The sequence below is a fragment of the Pristiophorus japonicus genome, chromosome 3 (genome assembly GCF_044704955.1).
Source record: "Pristiophorus japonicus isolate sPriJap1 chromosome 3, sPriJap1.hap1, whole genome shotgun sequence".
NCBI classification, from domain to species: domain Eukaryota; kingdom Metazoa; phylum Chordata; class Chondrichthyes; family Pristiophoridae; genus Pristiophorus; species Pristiophorus japonicus.
The window spans coordinates 143,329,205-143,348,061 of NC_091979.1; the positions used below are offsets into that span (position 1 = coordinate 143,329,205).

At 47.3% G+C, this 18,857-nt stretch overlaps 1 protein-coding gene across 1 annotated transcript in view; it reads left to right on the forward strand.

Annotated features, from left to right (window-relative positions):
- Positions 1-18,857, forward strand: part of mfsd6b (major facilitator superfamily domain containing 6b) — an 87,649-nt gene extending 68,792 nt beyond the window's left edge. Inside the window, exons 5-7 of the mRNA XM_070874823.1 lie at positions 4,198-4,296; positions 11,765-12,045; positions 17,781-18,857. Coding sequence (XP_070730924.1) covers positions 4,198-4,296; positions 11,765-12,045; positions 17,781-18,074 — 674 coding nt within the window. The 3' untranslated portion in view covers positions 18,075-18,857. The remainder of the gene's footprint in view (positions 1-4,197; positions 4,297-11,764; positions 12,046-17,780) is intronic.

The following is an 18,857-nucleotide window of genomic DNA, read 5'->3' on the forward strand; positions in this document are numbered from 1 at the left end:
AATAAATGATCAAAATGGTGGGAATGAATGGGTGGACACCCAGGACCAGTGTTTGTTTCCAGCCCAACTGATGAGGATGTTTGAAATAAAAACAGAAAAAGCTGGAAATACTCAGCTGGTCAGGCAGCAACTGTGGAGAGAGAAACAGAGCTAACATTTCAGGTCAATGACCTTTCGTCAGAACTAGAAAAAGTTAGAGATGTGATAGATTTTAAGCAAGTGCAGTGACATGGAAAAGGGAAGGGGAGGAGGATGTTTGTTGAGTTCTGTTTTGAAAGTAGTGGGTATTATGTGTAATGAGGCAGGATTAATAAATGATCTCATAGTAAAGGATCCTCTAGGAATGAGTGATCATAACATGGTTGAATTTCAAATTCAGTTCGAGGGTGAGAAAGTTGGTTCTCAAACCAGGGTCCTAAGCTTAAATAAAGGAGTCTACAAAGGTATGAGGGCAGAGTTGGCTAATGCAGACTGGGAAAATAGACTAAAGATCATCTTAGGCAGTCCCTCGGGATCGAGGAAGACTTGCTTCCACTCTTAACGTGAGTTCTTAGGTGGCTGTACAGTCCAATACAAGAATCACAGTCTCTGTCACAGGTGGGACAAATAGTCGTTGAGGGAAGGGGTGGGTGGGACTGGTTTGCCGCACACTCTGCTGCCTGCGCTTGATTGCTGCATGCTCTCAGCGATGCACTTCCTCCACTTAGGGCAGTCTTTGGCTAGGGACTCTCAGGTGTCAGTGGGGATGTCGCACTTTATCAGGGAGGCTTTGAGGGTGTCCTTGTAATGTTATGCTGCCCACCTTTGGCTCGTTTGCCATGAAGGAGTTCCAAATAGAGCGCTTGCTTTGGGAATCTTGTGTCTGGCATGCGAACTATGTGGCCTGCTCAGCGGCGCTGATCAAGTGTGGTCAGTGCTTCAATGCTGGGGTGTTGGCCTGGTCAAGGACGCTAAAGTTGGTGCATCCGTCCTCCCAGGGGATTTGCAGGATCTTGCGGAGATATCGTTGGTGGTATTTCTCCAGCGACTTGAGATGTCTGCTGTACATGGTCCATGTTTCTGAACCATAAAGGAGGGTTGGTATCACTACAGCCCTGTAGACCATGAGCTTGGTGACAGTTTTGAGGGCTTGGTCTTCAAACGCCTTTTTCCTCAGGCGACCGAAGGCTGCACTGGAGGCGGTGTTGGATCTCGTCGTCAATGCCTGCTCTTGTTGATAGGAGGCTCCTGAGATAAGGGAAGTCGTCCACGTTGTCCAGGGCCGCGCTGTGGATATTGATGACTGGGGGACAGTGCTGTGCGGCGAGGACAGGCTGGTGGAGGACCTTTGTCTTACTGATGTTTAGCGTAAGGCCCATGCTTTCGTACGCCTCCGTAAATACATCGACTATGTCCTGGAGTTCAGCCTCTGTGTGCGCGCAGACACAGGCATCGTCCGCATACTGCAGCTCGACAATAGAGGTTGGGACGGTCTTGGATCTGGCATGGAGACATAGAAACATAGAAACATAGAAAATAGGTGCAGGCGTAGGCCATTCGGCCCTTCGAGCCTGCACCGCCATTCAATAAGATCATGGCTGATCATTCCTTCAGTACCCCTTTCCTGCTTTCTCTCCATACCCCTTGATCCCCTTAACCGTAAGGGCCATATCTAACTCCCTTGTGAATATATCCAATGAACTGGCATCAACAACTCTCGGTGGCAGGGAATTCGACAGGTTAACAACTCTCTGAGTGAAGAGGTTTCTCCTCATCTCAGTCCTAAATGGCCTACCCCTTATCCTAAGATTATGTCCCCTGGTTCTGGACTTCCCCAACATGGGAACATTCTTCCCGCATCTATCCTGTCCAGTCCCGTCAGAATCTTATACGTTTCTATGAGATCCCCTCTCATCCTTCTAAACTCCAGTGAATAAAGGCCCAGTCGATCCAGTCTCTCCAGTCTCTCCTCATATGACAGACCAGCCATCCCTGGAATCAGTCTGGTGAACCTTCGCTGCACTTCCTCAATAGCAAGAACTTCCTTCCTCAGATTAGGAGACCAAAACTGAACACAATATTCCAGGTGAGGCCTCACCAAGGCCCTGTACAACTGCAGTAAGACCTCCCTGCTCCTATACTCAAAACCCCTAGCTGTGAAGGCCAACATACCATTTGCCTTTTTCACCGCCTGCTGTACCTGCATGCCAACTTTCAATGACTGATGTACCATGACACACAGATTTCGTTGCACCTCCCCTTTTCCTAATCTGCCGCCATTCAGATAATATTCTGCCTTCATGTTTTTGCCCCCAAAGTGGATAACCTCACATTTATCCACATTATACTGCATCTGCCATGCATTTGCCTACTCAGCTAACCTGTCCAAGTCACCCTGCAGCCTCTTAGCATCCTCCTCGCAGCTCAGAATGCCACCCAGTTTACTGTCAGCTGCAAACTTGGAGATATTACACTCAATTCCTTCATCTAAATCATGAATGTATATTGTAAATAGCTGGGGTCCCTGCACTGAGCCCTGCGGCACCCCACTAGTCAGTTGTTGTTGATGTTGTTGATGCCAGTTCATTGGATATATTCAAGTTAGATATGGCCCTTATGGCTAAAGGGATCAAGGGGTATGGAGAGAAAGCAGGAAAGCAGGAAAGGGGTACTGAGATGAATGATCAGCCATGATCTTATTGAATGGTGGTGCAGGCTTGAAGGACTGCATGGCCTACTCTTGCACCTATTTTCTATGTTTCTATGTTCCCACCGGTTCTGTAGTTTAGTTCCACTCCAGCAGGGAGCTTGTCGACTGTGAGGTGGTGCATGGCAGCGAGGAAGATTGAGAAGAGGGTTGGGGCGATGACTAAAGTATGGGATGGTTGATTAGCAGTGGCAGACATTTAAGGAGATATTTCATAACTCGCAACAAAAATATATCCCAATGAGAAGAAAAGATTGTAAGAGAAGGGATAACCATCCGTAGCTAACTAAAGAAATAAGAGATGGTATTAAATTGAAAACAAGGGCATACAATGTGGCCAAGACTAGTGGGAGGCCAGAGGATTGGGAAATTTTTAAAAGCCAGCAAAGAACTACAAAAAAATGATAAAGAGAGTGATGTTAGATTATGCAAGTAAACTAGCATGAAATATAAAAACAGATAGTAAGAGTTTCTACAGGTACATAAAAAGGAAAAGAGTGGCTAAAGTAAATATTGGTCTTCTAGAAGATGAGGCTGAGGAATTAATAATGGAGAACAGGGAAATGGCAGAAACGTTGAACAAATATTTTGTATCGGTCTTCATGGCAGAAGACACTAAAAACATCCCAATAGTGGATAATCAAGGGGCTAAAGGGAGGGAGAAACTTAATATAATCACTATCAATAATGAAGTAGTACTCGGTAAAATGTGACTAAAGGTGGACAAGTCCACTGGACCTGATGGTTTACATTCTAGGGTCGTATAAGAAATGGCTGCAGAGATAGTGGATGCATTGGTTGTAATCTACCCCCAATTCCCTGGATTCTGGGGCGGTCCCAGCAGATTGGAAAACTGCAACGGTAACGCTCCTATTTAAAAAAGAAGGCAGACAAAAAGCAGGAAACTATAGACCAGTTAGCCTAACATCTGTCGTTGGGAAAATACTGGAATCCATTATTAAGGAAGCAGTAACGAGACATTTGGAAAAGCTCCTATTTCTTACGTTCTTATATTCTTATAGTAAATAGTCATCATCATCATCATAGGCAGTTCCTCAAACAAGGATGACTTGCTTCCACGAGAGTTCACAGATGTTTCAATGAAGGAGCTGATGTTCCAGTCCTGAACTCCAGTTGAGGGGGTGGAAGATGCCTGTGCGTGAATTTTTTTAATGCGTGGTGACCGTTGCACATCAGCCACCACATGGGCTTGATAGAGCTAGGCATTTATCCAGTGGCAAGGATTAACCAGGACGACTGGAGACCTGCTCTGCTGCACGGACCTAGTGCGCACACATATCGCAAAATAGCAGATGGCAGGCTACCATGTTTAAATAACTATTGAAGTTACATGGTGTTGTACTGTGCGATTTGCAGTAATATCAGATTTTATTTCGTCGCCTATTGTCACGCCTTTCACTGCAGTTATCTGCTGTAGATGTTAAATTGCTAGTGATTAATAAGTGAACTGAGCATGACTGTAGAGTAAAATTGGACAATATTGCTTTCAGGTGCTGCACAAACTTTCCGTGGGATTGGAATGGCCTCTCTAGTGATTCTCCTACTTTTTGCCTTGATCCAATGGCTGGCGGTGCCTGATGAAGATGAAGGTATTTATCAGTATCACATTTTTATCAGTAGGAACAAAATTAGAGTCAGTTAGTATTGAAAACACTGAGACATTTCAATATTGCCCATTTAATTATTGTATCGCTTTCTCGGTGTTCTTCAAGGGATCGTGCTAATCCTCACTAACTTTTCATTGAAATGTTATTTCATAATATGTTTAAAATACATTTTGTCTTTAGCTCCTTTGCGCCATGTATCATTTCCCAGTGAAACTGAAAAGCAAGTGGCCTCCATCCAGGCCTCTGCTAAAGGCTTCCTGTAAACTGCTACAAGGTGATGGTTTTATTTCCCTCTCCCTTCCTTCCCAATCCACTACCTTCTCGAGGTGTGCAGGTTAAAAACAATGGCCTGCAAATTCTTGGGCTCCCAACTTTTGGCATATGCGCGGCAGAGTGGAACCCCCCCACCCACCTTCGCCTGAAGACGGAGATGCCATCTCAAGTTCCAGGGATGTGGTTATTTGCATAGTTGGGGCAGCTTACAGGGCCTGTAAGGCTGCGTCAGCATCACCTGCCCCAGTCTCAGCTGAACCACCCATGTAAGGCAGAAGTCCATATGGGTCAAAGAAAAGTGTTTTTTTTTTAAGGTTTTTGGCTCCCACTGGAGCCACTCTGACGAGGATTCCCTCCAACATTGATGACCTTAATCTAATGAAGGTTTAGGGCTTTTAGAAACCTTGAAGGGACTCATGCTAACACTCTACTCAGTTCTGCTGAGGTTTTGCAAGGTATAAAGGAAGGAATTTCTCGGGGAAGCCTGAGAACTCACCCTGGCATTGAGGGATGGGGAAAGCCCGCAGCTCTCTCCAACCAAAATTTAAATGCCTAATCCAAATGAGTGGAATCTCGGCAGCGTCGTGATCCGGCTCATTTTCCATTACCCCCCTCCCCAGACATAAATGCAGCCTCCACCCTCTCCAGGCACAGGAATTTGAGGGCTAATGTCTTTATACAGTATACTGCAGTTAAAAGAAAAACACTGTCAAATAGTACCAGGTCCATTTCATAATTAAGAAGTTTCATATTTACAGTGGTTAAACACTAAAATTGCAAGGAGGTGTTGGAGTGAACTATTAAGATGAACCGTTAGTGGATGTCACTTGCAGAAGTGGAACTGTGGTTAACATGCTACTGAAGCACACACCATGTATACAGACTGCAAAGCAACTAATTGAATGTTCTTATACACTTCACCAAATGGGTTTGTACTTGGCTTTAAAAAACATGTACTTAACCACAGTAGTCAACCTGAATGTATGACAAGGAGAGGGTTTTTTTGAGCAAAGCATTCAACTATTACATATTACGTAGAATCTACAGCACAGGAACAGACCATTTGGTCCAACTAGTCAATACCAGTGTTTATACTCAACCAAGTCTCCTCCCACTCGAATTACCTCTTTCCACTCTGTCCCCATATCCCACTATTTCCTTCACCATCGTGTATGCATCGAACCTCCTCTTATATGCATCAATAGTGTCTACTTCAACCACTCCACATATAAAGAAATTCCTCCTAAATTCTTTATTTGATCCATTAGTGGCTGTCTTATATTAAAGGAATATTGTATTCAATTTAATTATTTACTTCACAGTTGATGTACTCCAAAACTATGGGCACAAGTTTCAGGTCGCACCTAGAATGGCGCAGCCCCGACCTGGACACCCGTTTTTCGCGCCCAAAAGCGTGCCTAAAAAATACCTGCAGAGTCTCCAGCTCCCTGCAGGTCCTTTGGAGCTCGGCGCAGCACAGCACGAGCTGTGGGGGGCGGAGCTAGGTCCCTGCGTTGAAATCAGTGCCGGGACCTCTGCACAAGCGCGCTACAGTGGGCGCGCATGTGCAGTAGCTCCAGGCGCCTGAAACTGTGGGAGGGGCCCAAAGCACGCAGCCCCTAGCCCTGGCCGAATGGCCTCACTGGGGCTGCGAGGATCAGGCTGCACCTCCCACACCCAGCTCCTGCTCTGGCGCCAGCATTCTCCCCTGTTCAGCTAGCTCTCTCAACCCCACCCCAGCTCCCTCTCCACTCCCCCCCGGACCCTCCCCCTTCTCCCGCTCCGATGACCCCCCCTCCCCCGCTCCGATGACCTCCCCCCAGCTCCGGCGACCGCCCCCCCCCCCCCGCCCCCCAGCTCCGGCTTTCCCCAGCCACCTACCTTTAACTCCTTCGGCGGGGCCCGCCCGCCTGGCATCTTGCTGGGGTCGGGCCCCGCTCGAAGTCTTGGGCCCAGCTTCCTCACGTCAGCCGGGCCCGTTCAGCCTCCTCCCTCCCTCCCCCCCTCTCCTCTCCTCTCCCACTCCCTCCCCTCTCCCTCTCCTCCTCCCTTCCCCCTCTCCTCTCCCCTCACCTCCTCCCTCCCTCCCTCTCCTCCCCTCCCTCCCTCTCCTCTCCCCTCACCTCCTCCCTCCCTCTCCTCTCCCCTCACCTCCTCCCTCCCTCTCCTCTCACCCCCTCCCTCCCTCCCTCCCTCTCCTCTCCCCCTCCCTCTCCTCTCCTCTCCCCCTCCCTCCCTCTCCCCTCCCCCCCTCCTTCCCTCTCCTCCATCCCTCTCCTCTTCTCTCCCCCCTCCCTCCCTCTCCTCCCTCCCTCCCTCTCCTCTCTCCCTCCCTCCCCTCCCTCCCTCTCCTCTTCCCCCTCCCTCCCTCTCCTCTTCTCTCCCCCCTCCCTCCCTCCCTCCCTCTTCTCTCCCCCCTCCCTCCCTCCCTCCCTCCCTCCCTCTCCTCTCCTCTAATCTCCCCCCTCCCTCCCTCTCCTCTCCTCTAATCTCCCCCCTCCCTCCCTCTCCTCTCCTCTAATCTCCCCCTCCCTCCCTCTCCTCTAATCTCCCCCCTCCCTCCCTCTCCTCTCCTCTCCCTCCCTCCCTCTCCTCCCCTCACTCTCCTCTCCCTCCCTCCCTCTCTCCCCCCCTCCCTCCTCTCCACACCCCTCCCTCTCCTCTCCCCCCTCCTCCCCTCTCCTCCTCCCCCCTCTGTCAGAAACACATAGACACTGACACAGAGAGAGAGACACTGATACTGACAGAGAGAGAGGCACACACAGACAGACAGACAGAGAGACACACACTGGGGGTGGGGGGGGGGGGGGGGTGGCATCCCAGCACGCTGCTGAAGGGCTCCCGGTGCTGCAGTCGGTGAGTAGAATTTTATTTATTTATTGATTTTTAAATTTTTTTCAATTATTTTTTTTGATTGATTTATTGGTTGATTTATTGATGTATTTATAGAAACATAGAAACATAGAAAATAGGTGCAGGAGTAGGCCATTCAGCCCTTCTAGCCTGCACCGCCATTCAATGAGTTCATAGCTGAACATGTACTTCAGTACCCCCTTCCTGCTTTCTCGCCATACCCCTTGATCCCCCGAGTAGTAAGGACTTCATCTAACTCCCTTTTGAATATATTTAGTGAATTGGCCTCAACTACTTTCTGTGGTAGAGAATTCCACAGGTTCACCACTCTCTGGGTGAAGAAGTTTCTCCTCATCTCGGTCCTAAATGGCTTACCCCTTATCCTTAGACTGTGACCCCTGGTTCTGGACTTCCCCAACATTGGGAACATTCTTCCTGCATCTAACCTGTCTAACCCCGTCAGAATTTTAAACGTTTCTATGAGGTCCCCTCTCATTCTTCTGAACTCCAGTGAATACAAGCCCAGTTGATCCAGTCTTTCTTGATATGTCAGTCCCACCATCCCGGGAATCAGTCTGGTGAATCTTCGCTGCACTCCCTCAATAGCAAGAATATCCTTCCTCAAGTTAGGAGACCAAAACTGTACACAATACTCCAGGTGTGGCCTCACCAAGGCCCTGTACAACTGTAGCAACACCTCCCTGCCCCTGTACTCAAATCCCCTCGCTATGAATGCCAACATGCCATTTGCTTTCTTAACCGCCTGCTGTACCTGCATGCCAACCTTCAATGACTGATGTACCATGACACCCAGGTCTCGTTGCACCTCCCCTTTTCCTAATCTGTCACCATTCAGATAATAGTCTGTCTCTCTGTTTTTACCACCAAAGTGGATAACCTCACATTTATCCACATTATACTTCATCTGCCATTCATTTGCCCACTCACCTAACCTATCCAAGTCACTCTGCAGCCTCATAGCATCCTCCTCGCAGCTCACGCTGCCACCCAACTTAGTGTCATCCGCAAATTTGGAGATACTACATTTAATCCCCTCATCTAAATCATTAATGTACAATGTAAACAGCTGGGGCCCCAGCACAGAACCTTGCGGTACCCCACTAGTCACTGCCTGCCATTCTGAAAAGTACCCATTTACTCCTACTCTTTGCTTCCTGTCTGACAACCAGTTCTCAATCCACGTCAGCACACTACCCCCAATCCCATGTGCTTTAACTTTGCACATTAATCTCTTGTGTGGGACCTTGTCGAAAGCCTTCTGAAAGTCCAAATATACCACATCAACTGGTTCTCCCTTGTCCACTTTACTGGAAACATACTCAAAAAATTCCAGAAGGTTTGTCAAGCATGATTTCCCTTTCACAAATCCATGCTGACTTGGACCTATCATGTCACCATTTTCCAAATGCACTGCTATGACATCCTTAATAATTGATTCCATCATTTTACCCACTACTGAGGTCAGGCTGACCGGTCTATAATTCCCTGTTTTCTCTCTACTTCCTTTTTTAAAAAGTGGGGTTACATTGGCTACCCTCCACTCGATAGGAACTGATCCAGAGTCAATGGAATGTTGGAAAATGACTGTCAATGCATCCACTATTTCCAAGGCCGCCTCCTTAAGTACTCTGGGATGCAGTCCATCAGGCCCTGGAGATTTATCGGCCTTCAATCCCATCAATTTCCCCAACACAATTTCCCGACTAATAAAGATTTCCCTCAGTTCCTCCTCCTTACTAGACCCTCTGACCCCTTTTATATCCGGAAGGTTGTTGGTGTCCTCTTTAGTGAATACCGAACCAAAGTACTTGTTCAATTGGTCTGCCATTTCTTTGTTCCCAGTTATGACTTCCCCTGATTCTGACTGCAGGGGACCTACGTTTGTCTTTACTAACCTTTTTCTCTTTACATACCTATAGAAACTTTTGCAATTCATTTATTGTTGATGATGGCTCTTTATTTGTAAAACTGAAGTGTTTAATGTTTGTAAACTTCCCTTTAAACCCATCCCCCCCTCCATTCCCTACGCCTGATTTTCTAAGTGTAGACAAGGTTTTTCTGAGCGTACAAAAATCTACACTTACTCCATTCTAAGTTAGTTTGGAGTAAGTTTTCTCTGTCTAAACTTTTAAAATGGGCGTAAGTGGCCGGACACGCCCCCTTTTGAAAAAAAAAATCTGTTCCAAACTGAAACTGTTCTAACTGACTAGAACTGGAGCAAACTAAATGCTTAGAATTGCAGGGCCCAAGTTTCGGGCCGCGCCTAGAACGGCGCAGTCCCGACCTGGACGCCTGTTTTCGCGCCACAAAGTGCGCCTAAAAAAAACTTACAGATTCTCCGGCTCCCTGCAGGTCCTCTGGAGTCGGGCGCGGTGCAGCACGAGCTGTGGGGGGCGGAGCCAGGTCCCTGCGCTGAAAACAGTGGGCGCGCATGTGCAGTAGCTTCAGGCGCCCAAAACTGCTTGGGAGGGGTCCGAAGCACGCAACCCCTAGCCCTGGCTGAATGGCCTCACTGGGGCTGCGTGCCTAAGGCTGCCTCCCACGCCCAACTCCTGCTTCCTCCCGACCCGACTCGACTCTCGCTTCCTCCCCGCCCCCCCCCCTGCCCCCGGACTGGACCTGACTCCCGCTTCCCGCCACCCCCCGCCCAGACCGGACCCGACCCGACCCTCCCGGACTGGACCCGACCCGCGCTCCCAACCCCGGAACCCAGACCCGACCCAACGCCACTTACCTGTAAATCTGGTGCTGGGGACGGGCCCTGCCCGAAGTCTCCCTCCCCCTTCTCCTTCCCCCCCTCTTCGCCTTTTCCATCCCTTCTCCTTTCCCCCCATCTCCGCCTTTTCCCTCCCTTCTCCTTTCCCCCCCTTCTCCTTTCGCCCCCCTCTCCTTCCCCTTCTCCCCCCTTCTCTTTCCCTCCCCTTCTCCCCCCTTCTCTTTCCCCTTCTCCTCTCCCCCTCCCCTTCTCCTCTCCCCCTCCCCTTCTCCTCTCCCCCCCTTCCCATTCTCCTCTCCCCCCTTTCCCCTTCTCCTCTCCCCCTCTTTCCCCTTCTCCTCTCCCCCTCTTTCCCCTTCTCCTCTCCCCCCTTTCCCCTTCTCCTCTCCCCCTCTTTCCCCTTCTCCTCTCCCCCTCTTTCCCCTTCTCCTCTCCCCCTTTCCCCTTCTCCTCTCCCCCTCTTTCCCCTTCTCCTCTCCCCCTCTTTCTCCTTCAACTCTCCTCCCTTCCCCTTCTCCTCCTCCCTCTTCCCCTTCTCCTCCTCCCCCTTCCCCGTCTCCTTCTCCTCCTCCTCCTCCCCCCTTCCCCTTCTCCTCCTCCCTCTTCCCCTTCTCCTCCCCCTTTCCCCTCCTCCCTCTTCCCCTTCTCCTCCCCCCTTCCCCTTCTCCTCCCCCTTCCCTCCCTCTTCTCTCCCAACCCTCCCCCTCTGCCTCCCTCCCCCTGCCCCCGCCTCTCCCTCTACCCCCCTCCTCCCCCTCCCCTCGCTGTCAGAAACACAGACACTGACAGACAGAGAGATAGAGACACTGACAGAGACACATTTGGGGTGGAGCATCCCAGCATGCTGTTGGAGGGCTCCCGGTGCTGCAGTCGGTAAGTAGAAAATGTTTTATTTATTGATTTTTTTAAAAAAGAAATTAGTTCTTATTAATTTTTTTTGATTGATTTATTGGTTGATTTATTAATGTTTTTATCATTTATTATTGATGATGGCTGTTTATTTGTAAAACTGAAGTGTTTAATGTTTATAAACTTCCCTTTAAACCCCCCCCCCCCCCCCATTCCCTACGCCTGATTTGTAACCTACGCCTGATTTTCTAAAGTGTAGACAAGGTTTTTTTAAGCATACAAAAATCTTCACTTACTCCATTCTAAGTTAGTTTGGAGTAAGTTTTCACTGCCGAAACTTTGAAAACAGGCATAAGTGGCCGGACACGCCCCTTTTGAAAAAAAAATTCTGTTCCAAAGTGAAACTGTTCTAACTGACTAGAACTGGAGCAAACTAAATGCCGAGAATTTGAATTTCTAAGATACTCCGTTCTACACCAGTTGCTCCAAAAAATCAGGAGCAACTGAGGCCGAAACTTGGGCCCGCAATTTCTAAGATACTCCATTCTAAACCTGTTGCTCCAAAAAAAACAGGAGCAACTCAGGCCGAAACATGGCCCCGAAGTTGCTCATAAGTGAAAAATGATGAGTTTCTGCTCCGTCTTATTGTATTCAATAAATACACAGTGTTAAATATTATATTTTATAAAATGGTAGTATTTGTGGAGCCTTTTTATTTTGTCTCTTTTTGACATTTAGAAAAGAAGATGCTGGCAGAACGGATTCCAGTTCCATCTAGCCCTGTTCCCATCGCAACCATTGATCTTGTACAACACCACTCTGATAGTATGATGCCCCACCTTGAAACTAAACTTCCTCTAAAAAAGACCAAGTACCAGGAGGAGCAGGAAGATGTTACCAAGCCAGCCTGGGCCATCAGTTCATCTCCTTGGGTCACTATTGTGTTCGCCCTTTATCAAGTTATGGAGATGGTGAAGTTAGCAAAGTCAAATGCAGCTACTGAACACCAAGTGCTACAGGTTAATTGACACTTTCATATTGCAAATCTGTTCATATATATGGCTATACATTACAATTTTAAGGTCTTATGATTTTCTAGTTTACGTTTTGCTGAATTTGAGTCAAAACATTGAATGGAATTAGCTGTGAGAAAATGTGCTCTATCAAAAATAAAACTTTTTAATCAGTAAACATTTGGGTTTAGTTAGCAGCAAGTAATACTTTAATTGTGACTGTCTTCATAAAGTATGTCATTAGCTGCATCCTCAGTACCTCTTGCAAACTTCATTCGCCCATTTCTACTTGGCGATAGCAACTGAAGGTGTGCTCGATGATGATACTGCCACGAATGATGGAAAGAAAATAAACTGTTGCCTGTTTCAAACCAGGCAAGTGGCTCTGTGTGTCGCATCGTAACTACAGCATTTAGACATTGACATTTCTGCAGTTTAATAGGTTGAACCTGTTATATATGCAGACTATAGATATACTCTGTGTAGTTACTGTATAGTTGCATAAGATGGAGACTTGTTTACCTGATGTACTATCAATAAGGTTTACACTGTGTATATACTATGCTGGCACCACTAGAGGGTGCAACTGGTGGAGTCTGGGGTTTCCTGCCCTGGTGGCAGGGGCTGTATAACAGGGTAGCCACCATGCAGCTGCTTCACTCCGGAGTAGGAATAAAGGACCAAGGTCACTACAGTTTGAGTACAACACATTGCCTCGTGGAGTCATTCATAGGTACAGTACAGACATAATAACTGGCGATGAGAATATAGACTTTTACACGATTATGGCTACCTTTGGCACACTAAAAGACTTCGCAGAGAGTGATGATTGGGATGCCTTCACGGAAAGGCTTGAGCAATATTTTGTGGCAAACGACCTGGCAGGTGAGACAGACGCATTGGCGGAGAAGCGCAAGGCTATACTGCTGACCAGTTGTGGGCCCGAGGTCTACCGCCTCGTCAGGGACCTGCTGGCACCCACGAAGGCCAAGGATAAGACATACGATGTGCTGACTGAACTAATTCACAGCCAACTAAAACCAAAAGAGACCATCCTCACGGCCAGGCACAGATTCTACACTCACCGCAGACCTGAGGGCTAGGAGATTGCAAAATATGCTGCCAACCTCAGGAGACTTGCGGCACTGTGTGATTTTGGCATGCACCTCAACGAAGCATTGCGAGACATCTTCGTATAGGAATTGGCCACGAGGGCCTCCTTCACAAGCTATTATCTGCCGACACCACAGTCAACCTACAGAAGGCCATCCGCATCAGTCAGGTGTTCATGACCTCGACCTGCAGCATCAAGCAAATTATTCATCCTGTGGACTCAAACCCGGCAAATACTTTCACAGGCAAGATTGTAGAACATGGCTGTACCCAGGGCAGAGAGCACAGACCTCAGGGTTCCAGAACTCAGAGTCTGCCGAGGGGTGCTAATCGAGTAGCACCATGCTGGAAATTTGGAGGAAACCATAGGGCTCACCAGTGTCGGTTTGCTGAGTATGTATGCAAAGCCTGTAACATGAAGGGCCACCTCCAGCTTATGTGTAAAAGAAATACGACTCACCGTCTAGCAGAGGAGTCAGTAGATGACTTTGAATCCAGTGGGGAGTATGATGATTTGGCCAGAGAGGCAGCTCAGTCCCAAGAAGAAGTGTATCGAGTGTACACCTGCACCACCGATTGTCCTCCAGTGAATATGGAAGTCGTGATAAACGGAGTTCCAGTCTTCATGGAAGTGGACACGGGAGCAAGCCAGTCAGTGATGAGCCAGGATGCCTTTGAGAGGCTATGGAATGAAAAACGACCCGAGCTGGTTCCAGTACAGGAAAAGTTACGCACCTACACCAAGGAGCTGATCCCAGTCCTTGGTAGTGCGGATGTAAGTGTAATCCATACTGGCGTGGTGCACAAGTTACCTCTGTGGATTGTTGCAGGTGATGGTCCAACGCTACTCGGAAGAAGGTGGATGGGGAAGATCCAGTGGAAATGGGAAGGCCTCTTCACTCTAGTAATCGATGTCCCCCGTGCTCAGAGGCAGAGCAAAACCTCATCTTCGCTTGGGCCAGGCAGCAGAGAACAGACCAGCGCAGCACCTGAGGCACAGACCGTCCATCACGACTGCGTGGCAATGATCTGACCAGAACGACCTAAAAGTACCTTCCCGGCTCCAGTGGCAGGACTGCTGGGGAGGAAGATCGAATTCACAGGCACTCTTCCAGCTTTTGTGGCAGAATCACGGGAGAGAAGGATCAAGGCAGTGGACCTCGAGGACAGAGGCAAGATGGTGTCCCTGCTGCAGCGAGGTGCAGGGTGGCTGAAAGAAAAGATGGCCACAGCCATATCATGAGGTGCAACGCTGAGGGACCAACACGTGGTGTCTAACAAAGGATTTGATTGGGGAAAAGCCAGCAGGGTTCTCTTAAAGGAGACCTGCAACTAACTGAACTTAAAGAGACATTGTATGCATGGCAATCAATGTAACGAACCGATTAAGATTGTGAACAAAATGTTGTGAGATGTCGGTACTATTCCGAATGTAAAGAACAAAATGTTGTTGCGAGATGTCGGGAATAGAGTGTCCCCAAAAGTAGCAAGCAAGTGAATTCGGGAGGGTAAAGGGACTGATCCTGATGCCCTGCCCCATGTGTCCCCACAAGTTATAGGCCAACGACCTCAGGAGGGTGAAGGCACTGATCCTGATACCCTGCCCCAGGTCTATCTCACGCTGCTGGCACCCAATGGCACTATTCGTCACGGACCTGGAATGAAAACGGCGGCAATACGGTCACCATTGCCCACCACCCGGGTGGAGATGGCGCAGCCCCCAGACCCAGTCGCGACCTCGGCCATGTCCGGGAGCAAAAGGCCAGAACCAACGAGTTCCCCAAATGGGACCTGGAACAGTCAGCTTCCCAACTCCGTTAGAGAGCAGGCAGAAGATTCTGCAGCCCTCAAAGGAGGACAGGGAGGCCACCACACATCTGTGGCTCTGCCCACCACTAGGCAATGGCAAAGGCCCTGAGTCCTGGCAAGATGAGCGAACCAAGCCCACCCTGCTAGCAGGGGGTGCAGCACCGCCAATCAGATGACTAGGACTCGGTCCGGTTGCTCTGGAACCTGCGTCCTCGCATACCTGTACTGCTACCTCAGTACTGACCATGACTGAACCATGAATGCAATCTACCCAATCCTGGGGCACGACCATAAAATGTAACGAATGTAAGTCACTGAACCAAGGTGTCATGATACAAACTGTAAAAAAAAATGTTTTCTTCATTTCTTTGTACTTGCACTGTATCTGATCCTGTATGTTAATGTAACGGGCCAGCTGCATGATCTCGCTGTGGGGGTGGCGGGAGAGAATGGATGTATGTATGTAGCCATGGACGTACACATGGATCACACCTAGAACCCACTGGAACCTCCACAGCATCATCAAACCATCCAAACTGGTAACCACTACTCGACATTGTGGCAAAAGGACTTGGGGGTTAACAGGGAGAAAGCCAAGCCAAAGTGCAAGGGCTATTGACTCTTAAGTCTGGGGAGAGCTAAGCCAGAGCACATAGTGCAAAGGTAATTGGCACAAAGGACTTGGGGGAGAGTGATGTTATATATGCAGACTTTCGATCTACTCTCTGTGTAGTCACTGTATAGTTGCACAAGATGGAGACTTGTTTACCTAATGTACTATCAATAAGGTTTACACTGTGTATATACTATGCTGGCACCACTAGAGGGTGCAACTGGTGGAGACCAGGGTTTCCTGCCCTGGTGGCAGAGGTGTATAAAAGGGTTACTACCATGCAGCTGCCTCACTCCGGAGTGGGAATAAAGGACCACGGTCATTACAGTTTGAGTACAACACATTGCCTCGTGGAGTCATTCATAGGTACATTACAGACATAATAGAACCTTAAGATAAAAAGCTTTACAATAAATTTATAAATGTACTTGTGCACTTCACGGTTCGATGTGCTGAACCTTGGAATGTGCCATGCACTTTGTTTGGATGGGATGGTGTGGAGGGGTTTTGGCGGGGGGGGGGAGCGATTCCAAAGAGTGAGCATCATTCCGATTAAAAGAGGATCCTGCCAGAAATTTAGATTATTTACTTGAAGTTATATTCATCACATTTTGGTAAACTTAGACTCAACCATCATCGGTGGAAGCTTTGTAGGGGATGAAGGAGTCCTGGCTCATATCCTAATGAGGCAAATGCAGCTTTTAATTTTTCTTCACTTAGGAGAGGAGCTGAATTATGATGTGACTCCTTTTGCTTCCACCCCTCCCCACTACAAGGAAAGTTTCCACCTTTGAGCACCAACAGGAATCACTTCTCAAAACTGTTGGGATTTGATTTAACTTGCCTTAAAAATTAGCATCTCGACCTAGGCTTCCCGCTTCCCATTGCTGATTTTTGGTGGAACTGGGCTGGCTGGAGGTGGAAAGTTCCTGCACCCCCATCTCTTTGCCTTTTTCTCGCAATTGTTTTTGTCGGGGGAAACTGCACCCAGCCATGTGTCATGGGTTTATGGCAAATTAAACTCTGGTGCAAGCAGTCAGAGGTCAGTGGATGATGTGCCAGGGCACGGTTTGAAGAAGGGCTGTGCAGGCATTCTCAGAGCCCATGAGTTGACATTAAAAACTTTTAGGCAATATATATATATTTTTAAACCACACAGCTGCTTGGCTACCTCTCTTTCCCAATGGGGCAGGCCCAGAGGCCTTCAGCAGTGAATCTCTGCTCCAAACTGCTGCAACTCTGACACAAGCCAGGAAGCCACCTCCTGTATGTAAATTACTCTTGGGATGATAATACATCCCACCAGCAATGTGACCCAACAAAGAGGTAGGTGGAAGGCCTAAGTCCTGAGATCTAACATAAATTTACAATCTGTGGCCTGCTCATGGACTGGAATTGATGCCCAAAGAATTTTTCATCATTGTGGGGAGTGCAACTTTAAATTCTACTAAAACCTGTTTCACCAAAGTGTCAGGTGTGACAGATGTAAATGTATTGGTCTGGTGAAAGGGACAGGATAAGGAATAATCACAAGGCGAAATGCAGCAAATACTGTAATATACATATAAATCATTTTTAATGACATGTTTTATGTGGACAAATATGTGTTTGGGGGAATTAAAAAAAATAAAGTGTGATAATAAATCCAGAAAGGATTTTACACTTTGTGCCAATGTAAAATTTCTCTCATCTTTTTTTGCTGATGTGACTAGGGAGTGTCTTTAAAACGCCCTAAACTAAATTCCTTGACAAATTTGCATGGGAGTAGTCATAAAAATTCATAATTTAATTACAGAGCCAACAGAAACATCTTCTCCATGAGTCACTACACAGCCAAACATTAGAGCAATACACACTCAGCCATTATGTGGCAATACAACCTCATGATACATTCAGTTCCACAGTACAGGACATGGCTGTAGCAGTACTAACATAAAGCCCCTAAATCTAGAGACTGGTCGCCATAGTGGGAGACTTTCAAAGAGGGATATTCAAGTGTAATGAAATAAATTTCATATTAGAAGGGTGTGAAATTTTTTATCAGACAAATCAAGGATATCAAACACTAGTTATGCCAACATTTTTTTTTTTTAAATACAGTAAGTAATCGTATTAACTCTGGAAAAAGTCCTTAAAAATAAATCCTCTTCCATTTATCTGGCTTTAGAAATTGACAGTTAAATGTGTGTATTTATGTTCATTGTAGGAGGCAAATGATTGCCCAGCATCTCCAGACACTTTGCCAGGTGAGATCCCGCCACAGCTTGAACCATCATCCACCTTCAGCAAACAAACACAGACAGAAGGCCCGGCCACGACCTCTGATCGGGATCAGCGGGCCAGTACAAACTCCACACAAGCCACTGAGAATGGATTCAACCAGTCAGAGCTGCCGAGGAACTTTATGCCCCTGCCAGGAAATGGAAACCTGAATGCCAATCCAGCCTCAGCACACCAAACCAGTAGTACTCAACCAAGTCAGAAAGACATTTCTTCATGATCAAATTTAAGGATTACAAAATAATTGAAAGTGTTGAAAAAATTGTATTCATATTATTTTCAAGTTCATCATTGAAAACCAAGCACAGGAAAGTTTTCAAATAATAGTTCCACATCATCAATAGGACACTAATGGCTAATAGTGTATATTTCAGAAATGTCAAGGTTCTACAGCAGTTTAGTGTAGAGCATCAACAGCAGAATTTAAGTGCCTGTTCATATATGGACGTATCCTAACATAAATGTCTGTCCACCAAAAACACTCATAATTTGCATCAATTCTTAAAACTATGCAGTGTTTTAAAATTTAGCTAAATTAATTAATTCTATAGGAAGTTAGCATTGTACTTTCAAACTGAGGTGACATTATAATGCACCAAAATAGTCCAACCAGGAAACAATTCACATGACTGAGATGAGAGCAGTTGTTACAGTACAGACAGTTCAGAATCATAATTTAAAACATCTGGGGCCTAGATGCATTGTTATATTGGATTTGGAACATCAGGCAAGATAACCACAGATGTCTGTCGTGGCTGGTGTATTTGTCAGAATTAGCCTGGAGCTCTTTTGAGTAATTTATCACCAGAGGTGCTCGCTGTAGGAAGCCATCTTCTTTCAACAAATTTTTGTTACAGGTATGATGCAAGTTCTAACATGAATAATGAGGGCAAGAATTAAGTAAGATCACCTTTAGGTTAGTGATGACTTGCTGAACATCAGACAGCCAATATTCACACCGGGATTCCAGCACTGGCTCAGTTTTCATTTAAAATGTGTAATT